A 25554-nucleotide genomic window follows, 5' to 3' on the forward strand; every position below is an offset into this window, starting at 1 on the left:
AGAGAATTGTTCCTGCAGAAGCAAGGCTCTGCATGTAAGTGATGACTGCAATCTGTCTGTTCAGTCTTGTTCGCTGGCTACACATCAGCAGCTCGTGGCGGCTGGTGAGAGCGGGTGGGCGAATGAAACGCAACAGCTGATGTTTTTTTCATGATCATGATGCAATCCCAGCATAAAGTGGGTAAGCACATCATCAGCAGCTCAACAGACTTTTTTTATTTAGTTATTTACTCAGCAGTTCAGCCTGTGGGCGCATGTGCATGACTCCACAGCACAGGCGGGGAATGCTGTACATATGGGATAATGCACAGGCGTAACCTGTCATCTCCAGGGGAGGACTAAACTTTATAAACAGCTTTAAAAAAAACCTTCCTTTTAAAAACAATTGCCGTTATATATACAAACCTAAAACAGATGGACATTTTTCTTTGTTGGTTTGTCTGTTTTATATATATTCTGTGGCAGCTGTTGCTGTGGCTTCATTTTATTAATTTCTTTTTTTAAATTCTAAACAAACTGTTTTTTTTTGCAAAAGCTTTAATGACGACCTGGATGTAGACTATATCATTAGGCACAGTGTGGCAAAACGAAAAGGTTTTCTTATGAATTAAAGCTGCAATTATTAACATCTGGACAATAAAAATGGGTCAAATGACTCCAAGTAATGTGAAAATGGTCACTCGTAGTAACACCCCGTCAGAAAGTCATCACTCCATGCTGTAGTTAACCTCAGCTTTACGGAGCATTTTAGTGTCTTTCAGCTCTTTGTTTTGGTTTTCCAGCCTGCAGCTTCTCTGTTTTGGTTCAGTCCACACGGCTATCAACAGGAATCTTAAGTGTGTTTTTACCTCCATAATGGATATATTAATGTTTTCAAATCAGACCCCAGAGTGTAACACTTCGAATGTGGTGGTATTCTGTTAAAATATTCTGGATCGGTCCTGCAGAAATACAAACCAAGCTTTGGCAAAGCAAGCAGACTTTTACTGGAAACTAAATTAATTGGCATTTACTTTTCCCCAAGCACCAAAGCAGCATATGACAGAAACATGGAGTGCACCCAGTCATAGCACCGTATTCCAAAGGTTTCCAGTGACATTCTGATATGCAGTGTTTTCTCCTGCCAACTAGAATGAGCAATTAAGGCATGTTGCACTCAAGGAAGACAGGTGGTGCTTGGCAAAAATCACACACTATGGCTCAACCCTAAAAAAAAAAAGAAGCAATTAACACCTGCTCTCCTACCCTCATTCACCCATCCTGGCTCCTAATAATTAATTTCAAAGCTCTCAGTACCCCATTAAATCCAAAAGATACAAGCATGTGTGCATATATGCGTTTTTCAGCACTCTCATTTTTCAGCACATAAACGCACAAGAACAATTTTAAAAAAGAGAAGTCTTTTTTTTTTTTTTTTTAGCCTATGTTGGTCTAACAGGCCAACAACACAGAACATGTTACAGCTGCATGTTCTATCCTAATATGTATATGTAGTTATACTCTCAACAATCCTCCAGCTCTCCTCCAGTCTCTCTCTCTTACACACACACACACACACACACACACACACACACGACCACACAAACACACACACACACAGGTCAGGAAGGACTCTTAGCTATTCCTGCTGCTTCCATTACAGAGCAGCGACATAGTGCATTTGCTGATGCACTACACTTAGCGGCAGAAAGGTTTTTGCTTGCTTTCAGTCGGGAAGAAGTTTGGCTAAAGAGGTAGATTCAAAGTTCACGAGTGGACCATATGGAGTGTCTGGACTGTCTATCTGTCTGATGTTGCTGTCTTGGGATGGAAATACAGAAAGTGAATTAGAATCAGAAATTTCACAGTAACCAAGGTAGCTCAGAATATAATGTACTCTAACGCACTCATGCTGTCAAAATGTAGCCCCTCTTTTGCCTTTTCCTATTCTTTTTTGTAGGAACACATTTATCGTAATTGCTTTAAACTTTAGAAATTCTGCATTAAAGACAACACTTCAGTAGACTTACAGTAGGACTGCTGGGAATAAATCAAAGCTTGAAAAGGAAAAGTCACCACCTTTTCTGTGGATGTCCAATCAGTGTTGATGATAAATGTAGTCAATTGAAGCAATTACTTCAGTGCATGCTACTGTATATTGACCGAGAAAGCTGTGTTCTGTTTCTGTTGGCATCGGAGAACAATTGGTTTGCTCTCGGCAGCTCAGGTTCTGGATGGTTGCCACTGTCCATATCCTCCCCGCCGCAGCCTCTCTCTGCTGCATTTCTTTGGTAGTATACTCTGGCTCGATAAATACGGCTGAATAGCCGAGTCAGCCAAAAACACTGTAAAGTCCTCCTACTTTAAAAAAAAAAAAAAAAAAAAAAAGTTAAAAAGTTCAAAATTTGATCCAAAATCCAAAAATCGCCCTTGACCAATTTTTTGTGTTCAGCCTGGTACAAAAAGTTCAACTTGACAACTTTGATTTTTTTTTTATAACCCCATTTAAATTATATTAAGGCTTAATGTCGTGCATACATTAAGGGTATACATTTTTTGGTTTAGCCAGTTAGGCGACTTCAGGCACTGGACCAATAGAAAAGCTCTGAGTTTCTTTTTGTCTTGACAGCATTTCATAAATACAGCAACAGTAGTTACAAGCCTGGTACTTTAGAACCAAAACGTGTGGATTTTTGGTGCCTCTTTTTGTGACCAGGCATTCGCACACCAGTTGTTGTACTGATTAAACAAACAAGATAAAACTTTAAAATGGCTGGTAGGCAGATTCTGTTACCTTTAGACACCAGGCCAGGTTAGCTGTTCCCCCCCATTTCCAGACTTTATGCTAAGCAAAGCTAACTGGCTGCTGGCTGTAGCTTCATATTTAATGAATGATCTTCTCATCTTAAAGAAAGCAGATAAGCGTATTTTCCAAAACGTCAAACTATTCCATAACCATTAATTGCTTTACTTTTGGATACCCTCCAGTTCTACATACCTAAAGCATCAGTAGTAGTAGTTGTAGTAGTAGTAGTAGATTATTTGAACATAAAATATATATATATACATACATACATACATACATACATACATACATACATACATACATACATACATAAAATTAAAATGACAGATAAATAAGGACATGTACTTCTCAGCACAATCTACCAAAATTATTATAAGTAAATCAAATTAAGAATTTCCCATGTTCAAAATCAGCAGTTCAAACAAATCAAACACGTCTTTTGTGGATTACTGGCCTGAAAGCTGTTGTGTTACAGTTGGTTAAACAACATCCTTTAACACAGCAGATGTAAGTGTCGGTTATAAAACTTTGAAAAGGAACATGAAAACTGTCCTCCAGTCGCCTTGGCTATTAAGTTGCCTTTGACTTCAGTAAGCTGCCCGCTCTATTCAAGTTTTTTTCTGTGATATTTTGGGGACAAATTGGCCTACACTTTTGTGTGTCTTTGAACTGCAGCGGTGATTTGATGTGTATATAGATAAATACAGTTGATAGATATATGGACATAGCAAACAGAGAGAGAAAGAGAAGAAGAGAGGGGCCTTCCATTCTCTGCCCAGTTAAAGCTTGGGTAATAGCACCGAGCCTTTCAGAGGAGACATGATTTATTTAAACCAGTTTACATGAGGGAGCAACAACACGCAGTTCACCACTCTTCTAATTCTTCTTCCTTTTTTTTTTTTAAAGTAGGGGTACCTCCTCTAAAAACCAAGCTCAAAATAAAGATGGACAAGCCCTACTTTTTATATCTGTCCTGTGCTGCTGCTGTGGCGCCATTCCGCTCCCCAGAAAATTAATCCTGCTTCAGTTGTTTTGCATTGTTGAATGAAACTGGCTAACTGGGGGAAGACAGTATAAACAAAAGGCAGTGAAATATGCAGAATGAATAGAGAACCCACAAAAACATAGCAGATGACCCGAAAGAGGTACAGGAGAAAATGAAAACAACATGTATCCAATAAGCAAGTTGCAGACAGATGCAGGTTAGTTGTGGTGCCTCCCAAAGTAAAATCTCATAACTCATTAGATTTTTTTTCTTCCAAATTACAAAACTGTCATGCTCAGTGGCAGATGTCAGCCTCAGACATCCATCTGCTCACGAGGTTTACTTCTTTACATTATAATTGCACTCCAGTGTCCCTTTTTGTGGAGATTGAAGGAAAAATACATCTTTATGAAGAACTTGAAAGGGGCACTCTGTCAGTTTTACAAATACAGGCCAGTTTACTTGTTATTGATAGTACGACTCCTGTGAAGCCTATGAAAACAGCTGTGTCGTGTGCTCAGAAGGGAACTTTCTAAATTCTGAGGAAATAACTGGGATAATCAGGGCCATCTTGAGTTAGGCGTGAGAGTTCAAATTGTTGATATACAGTAAAAAAAAAAACGTCATTACATACTTATTATTAGGGACTTAAATTTAGAATATCTCAGCCTCTGCTGCACCAATATTGACCATTGTTTTCTATTTAAATCTGTCTCGTAAGTCCCCTAACTTTACAATAGTGCAAATCTCTTTAATGAATCTTGTAAAACTATTAGCTGCTGTTGATTTACCTTGTTCTGATGGTCCATTTTGTGGTGTTAAGTTCTTTCCAACCCAGCTAAAGACATCTGCAGTGGAAGTGCCAGGTTTGGGTGTCAGTCCTCGGAGCAAGCAGAAGTACCAATTTCTCTACTGTCAGCTTCAATTGACCAGAATGCACTGAACTGCACAGCAACAAGAAGTGTGGTGGTGTCCAAAAGTGTGACAAACATGATAAAGTGGTGATATTCGGTGTGCTGCATTGTTGAGAAACCGTGTCCTCCACCCTGACATGCACACAAACCGCTTACAGGCACGCACGTAAACACACAAAACAGGCTTTCCCACTAATTATCCTCTTTTTTGCATAAGTGCCACTTAGGAGCTAAGCCTGATTGCACCTCTGAATGATAAATGCACTTCTGTCTAAACGGCTCTTCTCTTAACTGCTCCTACTGCCTCAACTTTCTCTATTAACTGGCTTGAACAAAGAATTTGGTTATTTACCCTCTACTGGCAACTGAATGGTTAATGGCTTAATTTTAAGGCTTCAATTAGATATACGTATTAAAAATGGATTAAATGACTAATGTGTAATGAGAAAAACAAAAAGGTGACTCGGTTCCAATTGTTAAAGGATGGCAATCTTGATTCAGTTCAGTACGAAACAATCCATCTTCTCAATTCTACTGCTGTGTGCGTGTGCTTGTGTGTGTGTGTGTGTGTGTGTGTGTGTGTGTGTGTGTGTGTGGAAACTAAAGCAGTTGTGGCAGGCTATTTCCATCACGTCCAATCTGATGCAGACCTGACCCTATTTTGACCCTATTTCCTCCAACTCCCAGAAACCATTATATTACTGTGGGTGATGGGTAGATAGATAGATAGATAGATAGATAGATAGATAGATAGATTGTGCATACATGTTAATGTTTTAAGAACGTTTATGAATTCAGTTCTTTATTTTGCCCGCAACATTAACTTTAAAAAAAGCACCAAAGTGCTGTTTGCTGGTTTCAGAAGTCAACTAATCAGCCTTTCACCACAAAAAAAGCAAAAGTTTCAGCTCAAGACACAGTAACAGTTCAACCATTGCAGGTCCCACAGGCAATGACTCAAATTGAATTTAAAAAGCAATAATAAAACATCGTCAGGAAAAGCACCTCTTTAACTTCAGAGTGATTCGTCCATATGCTGTTATTTATTCCCTATTGTTTTTCTGCCAACTTTTTCACCTCAGCCAAGCGTAAAATTCATTTAATTTGCATGAATTAGTTTTTTGAATTTCAGAAATTGACTCCGGTTTCTGTACACTATTTCAAACTTGTTTCAATTTAGGTTATTTAATTGTACAAATTCAATAAACAAGCATGAAAACAGTTGAAGGAAACCTTTTTGGCATCAAGGCTTCACAAATTGGCCCCTGCTGGGTTGACAGGGTGATCGAGATAGCTGAAGCACATTAATCTGTCAACTTCTTTGATGAACAGCTAAAAGGGGGTAACATCTTTTTTATCTTTTAGTGGCTGGATTTGAAATCGCATGGAGGAAATAGCTGGCTCTGAAAGGCTTTCATTGCTTGCTGAAAAGCAATGTAAGGCTAGAATCTGTTTTGAAAAGAGAAAGCCAGTAATAGCACATTTTTTGCACCAACATTTTTTATACTTTTTTTGCTATGGCTACCTTGATAGAATAGATGAGTTTTTTCAGTACTAATTCTCCCAAGCAGGGGAGTTTCTGTGTTCAGACATGCTTTCCCTAAGCTATACACATCAGCAGGCTGCCCCTGTTAACTGCCAGCCCTTATCTCTCTTTCTCTCTCTTTCTGTCCTTCCTTCTCTGTCCATCTTTACCCCCCTCCCTAGCTCTTTCTCTCCCTCCCTTATCTCCCCGCTAAGACTTTTCCCTTGCTGCCATCACCCTCGCTACTCTCTTCAGCTCTATTTTGGTTTACTCTCTTGTCTATTTCCATCCTTTTTACCCCCTTCTCATTTTCACCCCAATCTCCTCATTTACTCCCATTTAACCCCCACCACTTCTCCTCTACATCCCCCGCACACACACAGACATACACATACAGTGGGGGAAATAAGTATTTGACCCCTTGCTGATTTTGCAGGTTTGCCCACTTACAAAGAATGCAAAAATCTACAATTTTAATCATATGTACATTCTAACAGTGAAAGACAGAATCCCAAAGAAAATTCCAGAAAATCACATCATATGAATTTATTAAAATTGATAACCATCTGATGAGGAAAAACAAGTATTTGACCCCCTGGACAAACAGCATGTTAATATTTTGTAGAAAAGCCATTATTGGCCAGCACAGATGTCAAACGTTTTTATAGTTGGTGACAAGGTTTGTGCACATTTCAGCAGGGATGTTGGCCCCTCCTCCCTGCAGACAGCCTCCAAATCACTCAGGTTCCGAGGTTGTCGCCTGGCAACTCAATTTTAAGCTCCCTCCAAAGATTTTCAATGGGATTCAGGTCTGGAGACTGGCTAGGCCACTCCAGAACCTTGATGTAATTCTTCTTCAGCCACTCTTTTGTTGCTTTGGCGGTGTGCTTATGAAACACCCATCCTCGACCCATCTTCAGCTCTCTCACTGAGGGAAGGAGATGTTGGTCCAGAATTCCACGATACATGGCCCCGTCCATCCTCCCCTCAATACGATGGAGTTGTCCCGCACCCTTGGCTGAAAAGCACCCCCAAAGCATGATGTTGCCACCACCATGCTTGACGGTGGGGATGGTGTTCTTTGGGTTGTACTCGGTGTTCTTTGCCCTCAAACACAACGAGTTGAGTTGAGGCCAAAAGTTCTATTTTGGTCTCATCTGACCACATCACCTTCTTCCAGGCCTCTTCTGAGTCGTCCAGGTGGTGAATGGCGAACTTCATGCGGGCCTGTACATGTTTCTTCTTGAGCAGGGGGACCTTGCGTGCGCTGCAGGATTTCAATCCATGACGGCGAGTGTGTTACCAACCGTTTCTTTTGTAACTGTGGTCCCAGCTGCCTTCAGTTGATTCATCAGTTCCCCCTTTGTGGTTTTGGGATGATTCCTCACTGTTCGCATGATCAGGGACACCCCACGAGGCAAGATCTTGTGTGGAGGCCCAGACCGAGGGAGGTTGGCGGTGGTGTGGTGCTTCTTCCATTTCCTGATAACTGCACCGACAGTTGATCTTTTCTCTCCAAGTTGCTTTCCGATTCTCTTGTAGCCCATCCCAGCCTTGTGCAGATCAACAATCTTGTCCCTGATGTCCGTAGAAAGCTCTTTGGTCTTGCCTATGGTGGTGATGTTGGATGCTGGTTGTTTGGGTGTTGACAGGTGTCTTTTATACCCGAGGTGAGGCAGGTGTATTTGATGTAGATAATTGGTTCGGATTGGGGCTGTGTCTTAAAGAAAGGTTAACTGGCTTGTAGGAGCCAGAATACTTGCTGTTTGTCCAGGGGTCAAATACTTGTTTTTCCTCATCAGATGGTTATCAATTTTAATAAATTCATATGATGTGATTTTCTGGAATTTTCTTTGGGATTCTGTCTTTCACTGTTAGAATGTACATATGATTAAAATTGTAGATTTTTGCATTCTTTGTAAGTGGGCAAACCTGCAAAATCAGCAAGGGGTCAAATACTTATTTCCCCCACTGTACATGTATCTCCATTGTCTCGTCTGTCAATCATTTCTCTCACAGCAGGAAATGTTTGATCTTCACAATTCACACCAAAACTCTCTGACATCCAACTTTCATTGATAGGGTAGGAATCTTCCAATTCTTGATAAATGTAATAAGAGATCCTAATTTTTCATGCAAATGACTCGGTACTGTACGTAATTAATTACTGAAACGTCATGCTGTTTCCTTCAATCACAGTGAAAATCGGCTTTGATTGTGTTTTTGGAGTTTGAAATAGACTATCAGGCCTGACTTATTGATTGCATCAAAAGAAAGCATTCTTTGAGCTGTCAGTCAAAACTGCTTGTCATGTTAACTTATTGCATACTGCATTTCTTTATCAAGCCAGTGAACTTGTGATGTTTGAAACAACTGCACATGCAAGGACCAGCAGTATTTCACCCCTTAAGCTGTATAGGACAACTGACCTCTGGACTAAGTATCTAGAGAAGTGCGTGCCTGCCCTGAACTCACTAATTAAGACATTAATTGGTTTATTGTGCGGATTAAACAAACAAGATATAACAAGTTAAGTCTATTCTTGTTTTTTCCCTTTCCAGTCTTTCTATTCTAGGCTACGCTAACTGGCTGCTCGCTGTAGCCTTACATTTAACAACATATGAGAGTGGTATTAATGTTCTAAGTCTTGGCACGAAAGCAAATTAGTGTATTTCCCAAAATGTCAAACTATTCCTTCACAGAAAAGAAAAAAAAAAGGGCTTAATATTTTGTTCAGGATAGTTTTAAGGAATCTTAATATCATACATCCTACCTTTGTAGAAACTAATCCATCACACACTTTGTTGGAAGGCAGACGTTTCTATACCAGTTCTGAACAGCCACATTTTAAGGCAGGATGAATGGCCACAGAAAGGGGTTGTATGCGATTAAAAAAATAAATAAAAAAATAAACGGAATAACTGCACACACTCTTTCTCTTGTCTGGTTAAGAAACTGCTGGGTTTTTTTTTTCTTCCAAGGACTGCCTGGAAATGAATTAATCCAAACTAAAACACAGCTGTACTGAGCTAAACACCAGATGAACCAGTAACACCTTGTCGATGAACACTGGTTCACCTTATTGAGTGTAAGGAACCCTTTCACCTTACTTCACCTCTGGTCCAGTGTTGCTCATCTCTACAGTGCAGCTTCCAAGATAGATCATACAGCCAGTCTGTCTTACATTTTTTATGTAATGTCACTTTTTTTCAACTGGTAAAAACCCACTCTCCTCTCCGAGGTTGTTGTTTGGCATTCTGGGAAATCCCAAACCATAATAAATTGATCAAGAGTAACTGAGTTTGTATTTCCTGTTAAGCTACGTTGGGGACAGAAGCTCATGTCTTTTTATATTGGCTACATTTTGACGTCGACCTTGAGTGAAAAAGCCTGTATCCCTCCAAGGATCCCATCTAACCATGAAGAAACATATTTTTTTACTAAAAGCCAGCTTTTTTTGTTCTCTTACCCCAGCTCCATTCATGAGCAATAGGCTAGTCAATTATACTATTGATCAAGAAGAATTAGATGATAATAAAGAGGTGGAGTAAAGGTGAAGATTAAACTCCTCGTCCTGTGAGGGTAATTAGTCTTCAGAAAGGCTCTAAAATTGTGGAGGCCTTAATGCGAAAGAAAATGGGGCTATACAGGCTACATTTAGCCTGGATATTGTCAATACACACCAAATGTGCCAAAGGTTCGTCAAGCATTCCTATAGAATGATGTTACATAGCGTTTTGACCGTTAGGCCCTGTAATAATTGATAATAATTAATAATAATTACTTTTATTTCTGTAGTGCCTTTCATGAAACCCAAGGACACATAATTACAGTGTCTAACCTAATGGAGGTTGTAGACTGTGGTAAACAGGTGGTGTTTCAGGAGTGTTTTTAAAAATGTCCAGGGATGTAGCATTTCGGATATCGGCAGAGAGGGTGTTCCAGAGGGATGGGGCTGCAAAACTAAAGGCGTTGTCTCCGAAGGTACAGAGTCTGGTGTGGGGAATGGAGAGCAGGCCAGCGTCTGAGGAGCGCAGGTTTCGGGGTGCGGTGTATGGATGGAGGAGGTCGGAAAGGTACTGTCGGGCCAGGGCATGGAGGGATTTGTAGGTGAGAAGGAGGAAGTTATATGTGATGCGGGAGTTATTTGGGAAGGTGGATGATGGTTGGGGTGATGTGCTGCCAGGTTTTGGTTTGGGTGAGGACCCTAGCGGCAGAGTTTTGGACATACTGGAGAGTCGGAGTGATGGCCGGAGTCTGGAAATGTTTTTAAGGTGAAAAAAGGCGGATTTAGTGATGGATTTGATGTGAGTATGGAAAGAGAGGGTTGAGTCCTGTACTGTAGTGGCTAATGGGCCCTTGGACAGGTGAAAACATTCTCTAACTAAGTCTGGCCTGATGTACCTTTAAACTGACTTTGAATCCTACCCTTGCACAAGCAAAAAGCAAACACTGGGCTGCTTAACCAGTTCTTATATCTACATTGAATCTGTGTAGTCTAAAAAACATTGGCTTCCCCAACTGGCTTCATAGGCAATATATAATATATATAGGCATAAACCTTTCCACACACACATTGTGTCCCTTCACCTGCCTTCTATCAGTATGTTTTAATATGGAGTTATCTTACCTGCAAACACTCTTTATTGCTTATCAATCCAACTTTTCATTTGTAAGATTAAGAATATAAATATCTAAAAGTTGCATATTACCACTTTAAGTTATTTAAGTTAAAATGTGAATCGATTATGTTAAAAAGAACTTTACTGAAGCTAATTTAAACAGTAAAATATGATGCTGACTAAATAGTCTGAGAATCAGTAACTTAAAGGATCAACTATCCTCTGATATTTTGCAGTTCCTTATGGTGCTCAAAACAAACTATGGCAGCCTTGTAGCTGTTTAGCACTGATAATTGAATAAAACAGCTCTAGTCCCAGCAGAAAGCCTTGACCTTTGCCATATGTCATCTATTTCATTCCCCATGTTGCCTTGCGCCATTCATTAGAAATGCAGTATTGAAATATTCAACATTCAAACAAGCAATATGTCTCCTGCATGAAATCATTCAATTGCTTTTGAATATCAAGTAGTTGAAAAGGCATTCCTCGCTGTTCTTTTTAAATTAAAATTTTCATGATTCATTTTTTACACTCACTGATGCACGTTTTCATAGATTGCTGTTTGTCAAGTACAGTACAACCAATTTCAGCGGGTGCTCTGTTTACCTGCAATATTCCTGTCTCATTCAATTTTAATTACAGCTCCCAGGATTTATGCTAGACTCTGTACCTCAGATCAGCCAGAACCACACTTTATGACCACATTTGTAGATGTTGCACTAAAGGCTATTGAAATTACAAGGCAATTCATAAACAACATTCTGTCATGTAATTTGAGTGATTCAACGGCAGAAAATGAGAACTCTCTCACACACAAAAGGTGTGTGTGTGTGTGTGTGTGTGTGTGTGTGTGTGTGTGTGTGTGTGTGTGTGTGTGTGTGTGTGTGTGTGTGTGTGTGTGTGTGTGTGTGTGTGTGTGTGTGTAGTCAATCACAGGATTATACACACCTCTCAACTCTTAGATACATGTGTACACTGTCCCATTCTCCATGCAATGTTCCAGCACATACCCCCACAGGGGTATCCGGGTTATGTGAAACACACAAATCAGTGTGTGATTGATGTGTGGTCTGACTGTTCAGGAACTAAAGCACTTGATTGATGTAGCACGCCAAAGAGAAAATAGCAGGGTGTTGATGAGGTGTGTCTACAACATTGAATTTTGTTGTCATAAAATAGAAAGGATGGTTCGGCATCTCAGGCACGAGTGAGACACCATCTTTTGTTTTTAGTTTGGTACCTCAACTTTGAAATTTGCATCTCTTAAAAAAATAAAACATGCTGTTTCCTTAACTTTTTTCGTCCCTGTAATTTCCCAGTCTGTGACAGCCTTATTAACATGTACTGTAATAATAGGGCCATTAGCCAATGCTGATGACAGTGGTCAACCTTGATGCATGGTTTGCACAATGTAAAACCCACTTTGCTCCATTTCTCATGCACACACTTTTCTTTCCTCCTGTTATCGATGTATTGAATCGGGATGCAGCAGACCCGAGTAGAGGCTAAATTACGGATGATCACTGCTCTGTGCTGAACAACTCTCCATTCAAGAGGGATGTTTCTTCTGATGCAGGTGCACCCTTGACCAACAGGAGGCTCTTGTGACCCGGAAGCTCATTTACATGGCTGAGTCATATAATGTACATGAAAGGAAGTTTTTGATTTGATTAGTGTGCTCATTTCTAAAGAGCGCACTCTAAAATCTTAAAGTTCCGCTTTTCCTAATGTTCTCTACTAAAAATATTTTTTATCTCCAAAAGATAAACTTGACTCAGAACCCTTATATCCATATGTTGGTTTTTGCCAACAGCCTGAGGCTGTAACATGAAACAGCCCGGGAATTGCTATCACCAAACCCACCAGACTGTCTAAATAAACAGTAATTTTATCATCGTAAAACACACTTTAAGTCTAAAGAAATAAAATAAAACTGCCAAAAGCTGTCTTGATTCGTCTTTCCCCTGTTCTTACAACCTCCACTCTGGTTTGGTTGAAATAAACCCTTAATTCACCCATTAACATGTCAAAATATGCTGGCTTTATACATGCATTGTTTACAAGTATTTTTTATTTAAATGGAGTCTGCTGAGTTTGGCGATGGTGATTTCGGGGCTGTTTCTGATTAACCAAAAAGAAGAATTGTCCCTTTTAATAAGAAGATCTATCTCTGTAGGGATCCTTTCCACAATGCTGCCGGTTGCAGTATTCTCGCTCAATACTGGACCAATTAAAAAAAAATATGATGTGTTCACATTAGTCACTTAGTTATCAATGCATTGGAAAATAGTGTTAAAAACTAATTGTGACTTTAGCTTATTCAGTTATTTGTACACGCTGTGACTATACAAATCACAACATGTAAATAGGAAAATGTTGGCGTTATTTTGCCACTTATTGGAAGCAGTAGGCTAGTTGGAGCCGGTTACCTCCAGGATCTGGGCTAAGCGAGGCTAGCGGTGGGTGCGTCAGAGAGAGTTACGACACGCACAGAGATAGGAAGGGTATGTATGGACTTATCTAACTCTGGGGGATACGGTGAATTCCTTTAAGGTGTGGAGAAACCTGTGGTGTATAGACAAGTATATCCAGTATGACCACTCTGTGCGTGTTACTTTAATAGGGTTATTGGAACAGTTTTTGACCCCTGCACATACCGACTACTTTGACACAGCTCTGTAATGACCTTTTATTTTTGTACACTCAAAATGCCCATCTTTTTTGGGGCACTATTTCCTGAATCAATTATCTGTTGTTTCACATTAATTATTTCAAGCATTCTTTTATCCAGTCAACGTTGTTTAGTTTTGTCAATTGAAATCAAAACCACCAATATACTGTATATACAGATATCCCTGGGATATATCCACCCACTTCTTCAGATGAAAGCAAGTGAGACATGAGTGTGTCACCAGCCAATTTTCATGAACACAAACACGATCTAAGAATATTCCTACGCTGCTGTGCTTGTATATTTATTTCCACTACTAAGATCTTGCAGCAGCTCAGGGATACGACTTGTCATTTCTGGCAAGATTTCACTGAAGGTGTGATTCTAACATCACTGACACACACCTGCTTGTTCGACTCACCTAGCACTGACAAAATGAATAGCAGAAAGGCAGCGCTGCTCCCTGGGAAATTACATGCAACTAACAAGATTTCACCTTAAAGTCTGCCATCTGGAGTTGCACATGTTGAGTTAACAACAACTGTGATTATTGGCTGAAAGATCTGTAGGATGGCACGTGTGTACGTATGTGTGCACTCTGCTTTTTCACCTTTCTTGCATGCACATTTGTGTCTTTGCAGTTAACCAAGTGACGAGTTAGTTTTGGTTAATGGCTTTTGATTAAACTTTCTTTTGAGGATTACCACCTGCTCCCACATACAGGATACACACACACATACATACGTATGCTCAGCTAACGTGGAGCTGACGTTGACGTGTTGATTTAGTAGCTTTAACATTCATACAGGAGCAAGGGCAGAAACAGTAGAAAGAGAAGAAAAGGCTGAATACCCGTCTGATTGGGTTATAAATACTCTCAATGGGGTCTCTGCCTCATAAAGATTATCTGTAGCACACAGAGCACAGAGACAAACAGTGCATGTTTGTGGCATTGGTGTGTGTGTGCGTGTGCGTGTGTGCGTGTGTGTGTGGAAGTGACAGAGATATAGAGAGACAGAGAAAGAGAAAGGCAGAGTGTGCATTCACAAAAAATTCCTTCCGGAGTGTGTTCAGCTTGCAGGGAAGAAGCCTGAATATTTTATTTGACTTGAGCGAGCTCAAAAGAAGACATGCACACAAAAAAAGAAGAAGAGGCTCCAGCTTCTAAACGAGTCTGTGTGTCTAGAGGTTCTCCACTTCACATGATTGCACCCTTCACACATCTTATATATGGGTTTTGTGGCGTCAGTCCAATTATGCAATCATGTGCCTGGAATGGAGGCTTTAGAAAAGCACTCCAATCAATAGGGTGGGCATTTCAACCCAGGTACCTATGCAGGAGTAATGTGTTGCATCGCTTACACAGATATATACTGCCCAATATACCAACTGGTGCAAATGACAAATCTCATGATGTGGTGGATCAGTGTCTTCTGACCCATTTTGACCTGACCCCCTGCCCGTACAATGTCTGTGATTGACTGTATGCTAAACCCCTTCCATGAATAGCAATTGTCCAATCATAGCTTAGCAACCGTACTGTAACTAGGAACAGACTGTCAAGCTTTGGATTTCTCCATAAGAGGGCTGTAGTGAGGGACATGCTAGTGTATTAAGAGCATTGAAGTAAAAAAGATAGGACAAAATACTCGCAATTCACTTGTTTATTTGGCCTCAGCCAGAGAGCGTGAACGCGTTTTCAGGTCAAGCAGACCAGGTTACAGTTTGAGTCCCACAGGAAGTGTGATCTAAGTTACACTTGTCTGCCTTTATTTACCATTTTCCACTGTATTAGCTTGTCCCAGTATATGCTGGAAAAGCTATCAGCACCCCCAAGACCCTGAAAATAACTTTCTCCTAAATTCCTGAAAACTTGACTGCTATTAGATGAAAACCTTTTCACACAAGATAAAAAAACTGTGCACATAATTTAAAAAGCATCGTAATATCATGTCAAAAGGGGGGAATCCAGGTGCGTTTTGGAAAATAATTTCAACCCCATGGCCCAATTGCTGCTCCTCTGAACATTGTACCCCTGTACTCTGACAGTATTTTTGTCTCAGGCTTCTCTTCTGGCATCTGGTCTTGTCCTCTCCTGAATCCAGAGAGAGCACTCTGCTGGGTAGCAGCTGCAAGAAGATTGGTGTTGATTCTGCCTCGGGTTTGTGTTTCGCAGTTTGCTATTTCAAATGCAAATAAAAACCTCAGCAGCGCGAGAAACATCACAGCGTAGATCGGCATTCCACCTGAAGTACGCCAAATTTCTAAAGGCATTTATCTGGAAGTATGGCAGACACAGGGGATGCCATGTAACAGAAGTTTGGTGTAAAGAAAACATTTTGTTCTTTGCCCGACGTTGCTTATCCATTAAGACACCCACTGGACTAGCGTGTATAGTGTTTCTTAAAAGTCCGTTGTATACTTCAGATAAAAGCAAATCAACATGTGCACTTAAAATCCTTTTATTCCAGTGCGATGAAAAACATGGGATGGGTGGATGGATAGGAGGTCAGTCCTAAGTAGGACCTTAATCGCGTTTTGGTTTTCGGCCTTTAAAGACAATTTGAACGTCTTGTTTTAAATCCGGACATTGGCAATCCGGACAATTCAGGCTTACACCTAAGGCATCAGTGCTTTAAACATGTTAAGTTATATCATAAACCTGAGGTATTTACACCAATAAGCGGCATCAAAAATATCACAAAAGCCTATCTCAGGAGTGTGAGCGCCCGGTGGTGACAGCTGGCGGACGTGATGACTTTGAATCAGGTTCCCCCCTCACAGGATCCAAAATGGCTAACAGAGTTGTCACAGATGTTTGGACAACGGCTGCTCATTTCTCTTAATCACTCCCCTGTAATAACAGTGATGGTCAAAGGATTTCCCCGGAGCCACGGTTTTGTGTGCGCAATGAAACAGGAGATCTAACTGAAGAAATGACACAAATTATAGTTTTGGCTTTAAAAATTCCTTATTAGTAGTTATTTTAAAAAGTTAGTATTGGGAATTTTATGTCAATTCCTCAAACGATAGGATCCATATCTGTTACTAATTCCCTTTTCATCCCATTTTTAAATCCAGGCTTGGAATTGCTTAATTTAAAGTAGTACCCCCCGCTGTGCCTAACACAGTCATGCATGAACACATACTGCATCAATGTATGCACACACACACACATACACGTACACACACAAATGCATTGATTTCCTACACAAGTGTTTCCTTACACAAGAGCAAATCTGTCATTTAAAACTACACACACACACACACACACACACACACACACACACACACACACACACACACACACACACACACACACACACACACTGGGCTAGCTCAATTTTCTAGAGCCCAAGTGCTTCTGTCTCCAGATCCCCTGTGTTAGCCTGCTTTTGCCTCGCGTAGGTGGCAGGCGCTTCTTCCAGTTTTGGCAGCGGTACAGCTCCACGCTGTACCATCCACCCTTTGACTCCACTTATTTGTCTGTCTCTTGCTCGTACTCGGTTCATGGCGCTTGCTTCGAACTAGGTCAACAAACTCAGGGTAAAGCAATGATGTGCTCATGCATCTGTCACTGGATATTAGGCGTATCATTGTTATTAGGCAGGCAGACTGCCTGGGGACAACTTTAACTCATCTTTGTCAACTTACCCATCAGAACATTGAATTAGAGCTTTTTTTTTTTCGGACAAATGAAACAATGAATGTGCAATGGCCGAATTATGAACTTGGTAATAATTTTTGATGTTACAGAAGATACCACCTGGGGTTGTTTCAAGTGAAAATGACTCGGATCATTTCAACACTTAAAATTTTGCACCAGATTGGAACACCTGCAATGTCCCTTCAGTAAACACTAATAATTATTGCAAAGTCTCCTATCTGTGAGGTGTTTGTTTTACAAATAACCTAAAATATTGACATCTGTCTGCTCTGCATACGACACCTATTGCATGTCTGTCTCGGACAGTGGTAGAAAGTAACTGTACTCAAATAAGTAGCTTTTATCCAAAGCGACTTCCAATTAAGTGTACTTGTACAAGAACCCAAAAATTTTACTTGAGTATTTATATTTTCTGCTACTTTATAATTCTACTCCACTAAAATTCAAATATTTTGCTATTTACTCCACTACATGTATTTGATAACTTTAGTTACTTTGCAGATTCAGATTCCATCCATCCATCCATCCATCTTCGTCCGCTTATTCAGATTATACATACAAAATACGTGATTGTGATACATAAATTTACAAGTTGCCAAGCAGTATATAAAGTAATTAAAATTAGCCCAACCTCTACCAGCTGCATCATTAAAGTGATTGAATTAATGCAATATTTTTGTACTTTTATTTGAGTCAAATTTTGAATGCAGAACTTTTACTTGTAACAGGCCTCAACAGTCAAGGAAAAAGTAGTAATACAAAAGTGTAGACCTATGTCTACACTTTTGTATTACTACTTTTTCCTAAAATATCTGAGAACCTCTTGTGGGTCCCAGAACATGGATCCCTACTCTGTTGCCCTTCCTGAGCCTTTTCTTTGTGAAGTTATTTTTGTGGCGTTTTTCTGTATTCAAGGATAGCCGGTGTTGTATGGTGTACAAGCACTTTGGGACACATTTGTGATTTTGAGCTATAATCCACCAGCCTATTTATTTGTTGTGTGTGGCAAAGGATCCTTGAGGGTCTTAGGACAGAACGTGTTACGTGTTGTAAAGATTGTTAAGCCCTTTGGAGGCAAACTTGTGATTTGGGGCTCTCCAAATCAACTGGACTTGACCTGGCTGGTCAAAGTGGTTTAAAATGTTAAATCCTTCCCATGCGTTAAAGTGTTATTGCAAGTGAGATGACACCGCAGTAATGGCGGCTTGTTTCCTTCTCCAAATAATCCAGATCAGTCTATATAAATACAAATGAACTTCACTGAGATATCAAAGAGATATTACATACAACATTAACTGTACTGTACGGTTTGTCAGGTCAGGTGTCAAATCCTGTGTGATGATTCGCCGGGATCAAGTCCAAAAGAAGGATATTATGAAGGATATTGACTAGATACACAGAAGTGTAAAGCGCCAAATGATGGAATTTCCAGTGGGATGATAGTGTTGCCTTTCCTCCAGGCGTCCCAGATACTTTCAGTTCTATGTCTTAGACTTTCATTCTCGCACAAAAGACTTCACAGTAGCACTTGACCAAAACGTTTTTTATTAATATAAGCAATGTACCACACACTAGAAAAAAGATACCTATTTTCACTCTAGATCCTGTTTTCATAAAATATTTCCCCACAGGAGTGATGATCCAAAGTCAGTGTATTTTTGTTTTATTGTACAGCCCCGCCCCCCAGAGACCTCACTGACAATCAAAACAAAATTGGTTGGCAGGATAAAGCAGGAGCAATACATGATTTTGTGACACCTCGGGTGCGACTGATGCACCGCCTTTCAGAGAAGCTGGGAAGCTTTAATGGGGGCGATGAGGTCTCCGGAAGAGGCTCTTGAGCAAGTTCATTATGCTCGCCGGTGCTGATCCAGGGTTAGTACTCTAATTGCAAAGAGGCTTTATAAATACAGGCCCCAGTCAGCTGAAACACACAGGTGATTTTCATTAAGACGTAGAAAACAGTGATTTTTGTTTTATTGAAATATCTCAATGGACTAAGACACTTATAAAGTGTAGTATATATATCAGAGGTGAGGAGGGTTTACTGCAGTGTGGGCCAAGCTGTGTTCAATTCAGTCAGTTCATAGATAGGATAGATCTAAAATGGTAATGAAATTTCACTCTCTTATGAGCTAATGTATTTCATCAGCAGAGTAAGTAATTGCCCACGGGGTAACAGCCCCTCAGCTGCTTCTCTAGCATCACTTGAGGCGATTTGAATTGTAATTGCAAACCTCTGGACAGGCCACAAATATGTTTGGAGGCCTATTGTTGAATATGTATGCCCCCTAAATATAAATTTATTTCAGGCAACTTGAACTGACTGAACTGGAACCAGGTTGACTCAGGCCTCGCTACTGGCCTAACTTACATTCCATATATAACTGTATGAAAATAGAAACATTAATTAGATACATCTTACATAAAAGCTTTTTTTCTGAACATACAAATACCGGGGGGAAAAGTGTGTGTGTGTGCGTGTGTGTGTGTTGGGGGGAAGAGGAGGGAAAAGGGGGTTGATTGTTCTACAAAGCCAAACGACTGCAAAAAACACCATAGAACAGTAAACAAAACCAAAATATTTCACATGTAGCGTGCGTCCCTGTGTTCTTGTGTCCGTATGCCTCCATATGTAGCATTGATTTTATTTAAGAGTAGAATGTGGGACTCCATCAAGAGTCATCAACAACCATCCTTAATCATCCATTTTACAACACCACTCTGTGTAGACTTGAGTGTAGGGAGCCTCACAATATATAGAACCTATTTTACAGCACTTGTGATCATTGCCAGCAGGGCACACTGAGATATGCCTTCAGGCAGACTGATCTCATGAAGTGGCGTACATATGACACGCAAATTCGTATGCCAGTTAGGCGTGTTATCAAGACGCATAATCGCTTTTTAGCGTGTTTATCAATGCCGTTTGGCCTCCATTGACTTACATTACCTTACCGTTGCGTGTCAATTTACACCGTAGATTGACACATACACTGTATGAAGGCCGAAAATCTGCATAGGGAGGTTGCTTGGGGTGGTGAATGAGTCAAACACAGGACTTTCACCCAGGAGACCGGGGATCGTGTCCCGCGTGTCATGTTTCCTTTGTGTCCCGCGTATCATGTTTCCTAAACCCAACCGTTGCTTTCTTCTTTTACCGAAGCCAACCTCGTTCTTCTTTTCCTAAACCCAACCCGAGCTCCAAATGCAACGTCCCGTTGTGGCGTGGACATACACGCGGATAGCTCCAAATGCAACGTCCCGTTGTGGCGTAAACATACACACAGATAGCTCCAAATGCCAGTGTAGACATACACGCGGATAGCTCCAAATGCAACGTCCCGTTCTTCTGCGTAGACATACAGCGGATAGCTCATAATGCGTACAGATAACGCGCCACTTGGCTTTAGAAAGGGTCGTGTACCAGGACACAAAAAAAATAATAAAACTTTCATCAAGACTCAAAATGTATGCACTCACACTACTCTACTTCTGAAACTGGATAGAACGACTCAAATGCAATTTTTTTTACGGTTTACAGTTCAAGTGGCCAAAACTAATATCTCTGCAGCACATTTTGCCCAACAATGATTTTGTGTGCATCATGCACTTCTGGAACGCTCCATTGAAACCAATGCTGATGACATTTCTTTCTTTGGGGTTAGTAACGTTTTGGAATAGTTCAACATTTTGAGAAAGTTTCACTTAGGAATAGGGCCTGACATGACTCTTGCTGTACTGATGGAGTTAGTGCTGTGCAAATTAAATGTATCAAGGCAAAAGTTTGAAGAAAGTTTTGAGTTTGCATTAACTGGGTAACATAGTATAGTTTACAAGATGATGAAGTTTTCCTTTAAACCAAGGTAATCCACAAGCCTTATTAGATACAAGAATTCTGTATAAATAAGGATGAAAGTGTGTAAAATAAAATGTGAAACTGTCTTTTAAAAAGCTGTTGTCAGAAAGGAGCCAACGCTGCCCCAACCCTAATCTGTTTATTCATATACTGTAACATACTGGTACGTAATATGCCCGTGGATGAGATTAGCATGTTTAGTATTAGATTGGTATGTATTTATGCAGTTCTTCAGCATTTATTATAAAACACCTAAATCTTCTTGGCATCTACTGTAAACTGCATCATGAACAAAAGCTCACCGACTTAAAAAAAGAGATTTTACCAGACAACCACTGCCCCTGACACTAACTCATATTCAACAATTAACTACCGATGGGCAAGCTGGTTGACTTGCTATGAAAATACAACTAATTCTAATATTAATGATAAGAAAAGGTTGCTATTACTAGAAAGTAGAACTAATTCTAGAGTACAACTAAAACCAGTGTGCTACAAAATAAATGGTGAGTGTTAGTTTTAAACATTTCCAGTGTTAGTGTTCCAGGCTTGTTTTATTAAAGAATAGACCGCTCAGCATGCGGCGGTGTGATGGATGAGGTAATGAAGATAATGGAAGGAACTCTGAAGCTGTGTCTCTCGGTGCCGCACCCTTTCTAAAGAAGGCACTATGGGTGCTTCCCCATCTCTGTGACCAAGATTTAGCAACGCAACCCCGTCCCCGAACATCTCGGTTTGGTTTCTGAGAGAGTCATAAACGGGACCTGTCCAATCAAGTTAATGCTGGCGGCTTGTGGTTCTACTGCTGAGTGTTTTATTCTTCTCGGAGTGCCACTGCTCAAAGTATCATGGTTGTTAATCTGTGCACTCCAGCACAAATGCACTTTTTACCACTCCAGAGACCGCATGTCTTTCACAATTCTCAAAGAGCGCATCCACCTTTTATTTTCTCCTCCATGTTTAGTTTTGACCTTAAATCACGGGCCGCGGTGGTAAAGTGGCGAGGGCTGTGGCTGTTTCAGCGGGGCCCGCGGATTACAGCCCAAGACCGCCTAGAGGTAGAGGTAGCTGACCCAGTAGACTATGTTGAAGAGCAAGAAGGAGGTGGGGAAGAAAACCCGAGAGTAGGCATCCAGCTCGCCGATGTTGACGTGGATGCGTCCTTTCCTCCAGCCGCCTTCTTTACACTCCTCGTAGCAGCAGAAGAAGCTCTTGCAGTCTTTCCCGTCCAGGCACTCGTATAGGCAGTTGTCGTCGTAGTCCTGCCAGAACAGGGAGTTGCCCATGGGCATCATGGCCCGAGGTGTGTGACCCATGGTGAAGGATGAGTAGGCCTGTACGCGATGACAGAGAGGGAGAGAGTTATGGTGGAGGAATTGATTGTTGACTTTCTATAGGACTAACTAGCTCTACACCGCTTCCTCTTTTCAGGCCTCCTTCATGTATCGACTGGCAGTTGCTGACTTTTTGCCTGGGACAGGTTTGCTTTAGCCTCAGTCTTTTACAACGATATCATGTATGTAGCCATCAAGTACATACTTAAAGGAGAACTCTGGACAATTTTTACATTAATCTTGATCGCTATATGTATGAGTACTGTCGATAGCAAAAAAAAAAAAAAAAAAAAAAACGAGCCGAATCGGTGCTAGCAACACAGAGCTCCCACTCAGCTAAAACGGCAGTTATAGCTGAAACAGAAGAAAGAAACGGGCATCATTTGGTCCGTTTCCATGTAGTTACATAGTCACTGATAGGATCGCTACAGTGCTCAATTACCTATTTTTGAGGGGGGAATAAACTTCAAAATTTCGCCGCGAAAGCATGAACTGTCCTCTGGACGACCTCACCCAGACCAGCGGGCGCCTGTGGACTGTTGTCGGCGCGGCAGGCGCGGCAGGCGGGGAGGAAGTAGAAGGATGCCGGTCGGGGCTGCTAGCCTGGCTAAGGAAACTACCACACAATTCTCCACTGCAGAGACTCATATTCAGCAACGACAGCACACAAAATGGATATATATATAAGCTACAAATACACATGGAACTGCTGCGTGATGATTATTACCGCAGTCTGGCTGAACACACTCAGTCATCCCAGACGGCAGCTAGCAGCTAAGAGTGTAGGTGAATTTAAACAATGGCTAAGTTGCGAAACGCATCTAGTTGTCATGTAAGGTCCCTGTTCATGTTGCACAGACGTTTTAATTGCATTTTGTATCTGTTAAGATGCACAAAGGCACTCTTTATCTTATGCCCCCATAATTGCCGTTTTAGCTGAGTGGGAGCTCTCGGCATTAGCTGCAGCAGCTCCGTGTTGCTAGCACCGATTCGGCTCGTTTTTTTTTTGCTATCGGCAGTACTCATATACATATAGCGATCAAGATTAACGTAAAAATTGCCCGGAGTTCTCCTTCAAGCACTTTTACAGGATTCTTGTTTTTTAAACGAGTCGGTGCCAACCCACGCAGCCAACACTGGACGAATTAGCTAGCTACAGTTGATCACATCTGCCAGTGGCAGTTGTCATTTCAGCTGGTAAAAATGACAGAAGTATTTCAAAGAATTTTGAGTTGTAAATCTAGCAGTTGTGTAATCTAGCAACACTAACTAAGAGGGAGGGCAGAGGTTAATGCCGTTCAATCACGATGACTGCTGTGCAGAACTTACTTCTGTGGATTGTTCTCAAGCATAAGTACCATTGCTTCTGAAAAAGTAAATTAAACTAAGTAAGACTAGTTTATGAAAAGTTGGGTGCCTTTAAAAAATAAAAAAGGCAATATGCCTTTTTCCTGCATTGCATTCTGGTCCATTGAAGCTGCAGGGAAGAAATTGTGGCACTTCTAGTGGCACACACTCTGTGATCGATCATAAGTGCAAAATGACTATAGTATATAAAGACACAAAGCCCTGACAAGCACTTGTCAATGTTTTAGATTGCAGAAAAACTCCATCAAACTCAGTCAGTATTGATGCATTGGATAGAAATGTACCATTCTCTTCATTTGTCCAAAAAAAACACACTAGCAAACAACAAAATGAGCTCAGCAAAAAGCATTGGTGAATCAATATGCTTTTCTACCAGCATAGTGATGCCTAGGGCTTTTAAAAAGATCAAATTCACGCTTGGATATACATTTTTGAATATATTGAAGTACAATACTTATGTTTAAACAAAGCAATTGAAAGTAATTTGTTTAATGATTAAAAAAAAAAAATCAACATACAATATAATACAACATGACACAAATCACTGTAATACAATATGTTTTATTATTTTTATTGTCAGCTATAGCCTGAACTTTAGACCGGAATGCTGAATAAGTACCTCCTGAGGGAAATTCATTATGTGACTTCCTCCCTGATGTGTATAAAATTGTGACCTAATTGGGGTAAAATCTTCACACAGATTTCCAGTCCTCTGCTCTTTTAGGAAGAGGAGGAGAGAGAGGGAGAGAGAAGAGAGACGTTAGATGCGTCTTGTGGAGTAACAGAATTGACTGAGTGGGCGGCACAAAGGGGCCACACGGATAGTTGGGGGAGGGAAATATGAGGCTTCCCCACAGACGGACTAGGCCAAAATACAGCACAGAGCCAGAAATGCAGAGGAGGGGACTGTATGTAACACAACTTAATTGTTCATCCAGAGCTGACAGTCTTTTTAGCCCTGAGACACATTCAGCAGAACTATTCTACACTGGGAGGAAATTAATGAAGAGGGAGGGGATCTGGAGAGAGAAATGACAGAAACTGTGGCTGAGTAGATGTGTGCTGCTGCCATTAAAGCGTTTGCGCCAGGTGCAGCCTTGAGAACGTCTACACAACGTATTAGGCTCCCGCACAGGAGCAATTGCTTGAAAAGAGCACACACATGCTCATATAGACACACGTCAGATGCCTTGGCAAACGTGTATACTGTATGTATATTTATATCAAAAATATATATATATATATATATATATATATATACAGTGGGGGAAATAAGTATTTGACCCCTTGCTGATTTTGCAGGTTTGCCCACTTACAAAGAATGCAAAAATCTACAATTTTAATCATATGTACATTCTAACAGTGAAAGACAGAATCCCAAAGAAAATTCCAGAAAATCACATCATATGAATTTATTAAAATTGATAACCATCTGATGAGGAAAAACAAGTATTTGACCCCCTGGACAAACAGCAAGTATTCTGGCTCCTACAAGCCAGTTAGTCTTTCTTTAAGACACAGCCCCAATCCGAACCAATTATCTACATCAAATACACCTGCCTCACCTCGTTACCTGTATAAAAGACACCTGTCAACACCCAAACAACCAGCATCCAACATCACCACCATGGGCAAGACCAAAGACCTTTCTACGGACATCAGGGACAAGATTGTTGATCTGCACAAGGCTGGGATGGGCTACAAGAGAATCGGAAAGCAACTTGGAGAGAAAAGATCAACTGTCGGTGCAGTTATCAGGAAATGGAAGAAGCACCACACCACCGCCAACCTCCCTCGGTCTGGGCCTCCACACAAGATCTTGCC

General features: G+C 40.7%; 1 protein-coding gene across 1 annotated transcript in view; it reads right to left on the reverse strand.

Annotated features, from left to right (window-relative positions):
- Positions 1–18697: 18697 nt before the first annotated feature.
- Positions 18698–25554, reverse strand: part of LOC114551286 (gamma-aminobutyric acid receptor subunit gamma-3) — a 140233-nt gene continuing 133376 nt past the window's right edge. The window contains exon 10 of the mRNA XM_028572463.1: positions 18698–22362. Within this exon, the coding sequence (XP_028428264.1) occupies positions 22081–22362 (282 nt within the window). The 3' untranslated portion in view covers positions 18698–22080. The remainder of the gene's footprint in view (positions 22363–25554) is intronic.

Source organism: Perca flavescens, chromosome 24 (assembly GCF_004354835.1).
Source record: "Perca flavescens isolate YP-PL-M2 chromosome 24, PFLA_1.0, whole genome shotgun sequence".
NCBI lineage: Eukaryota > Metazoa > Chordata > Actinopteri > Perciformes > Percidae > Perca > Perca flavescens.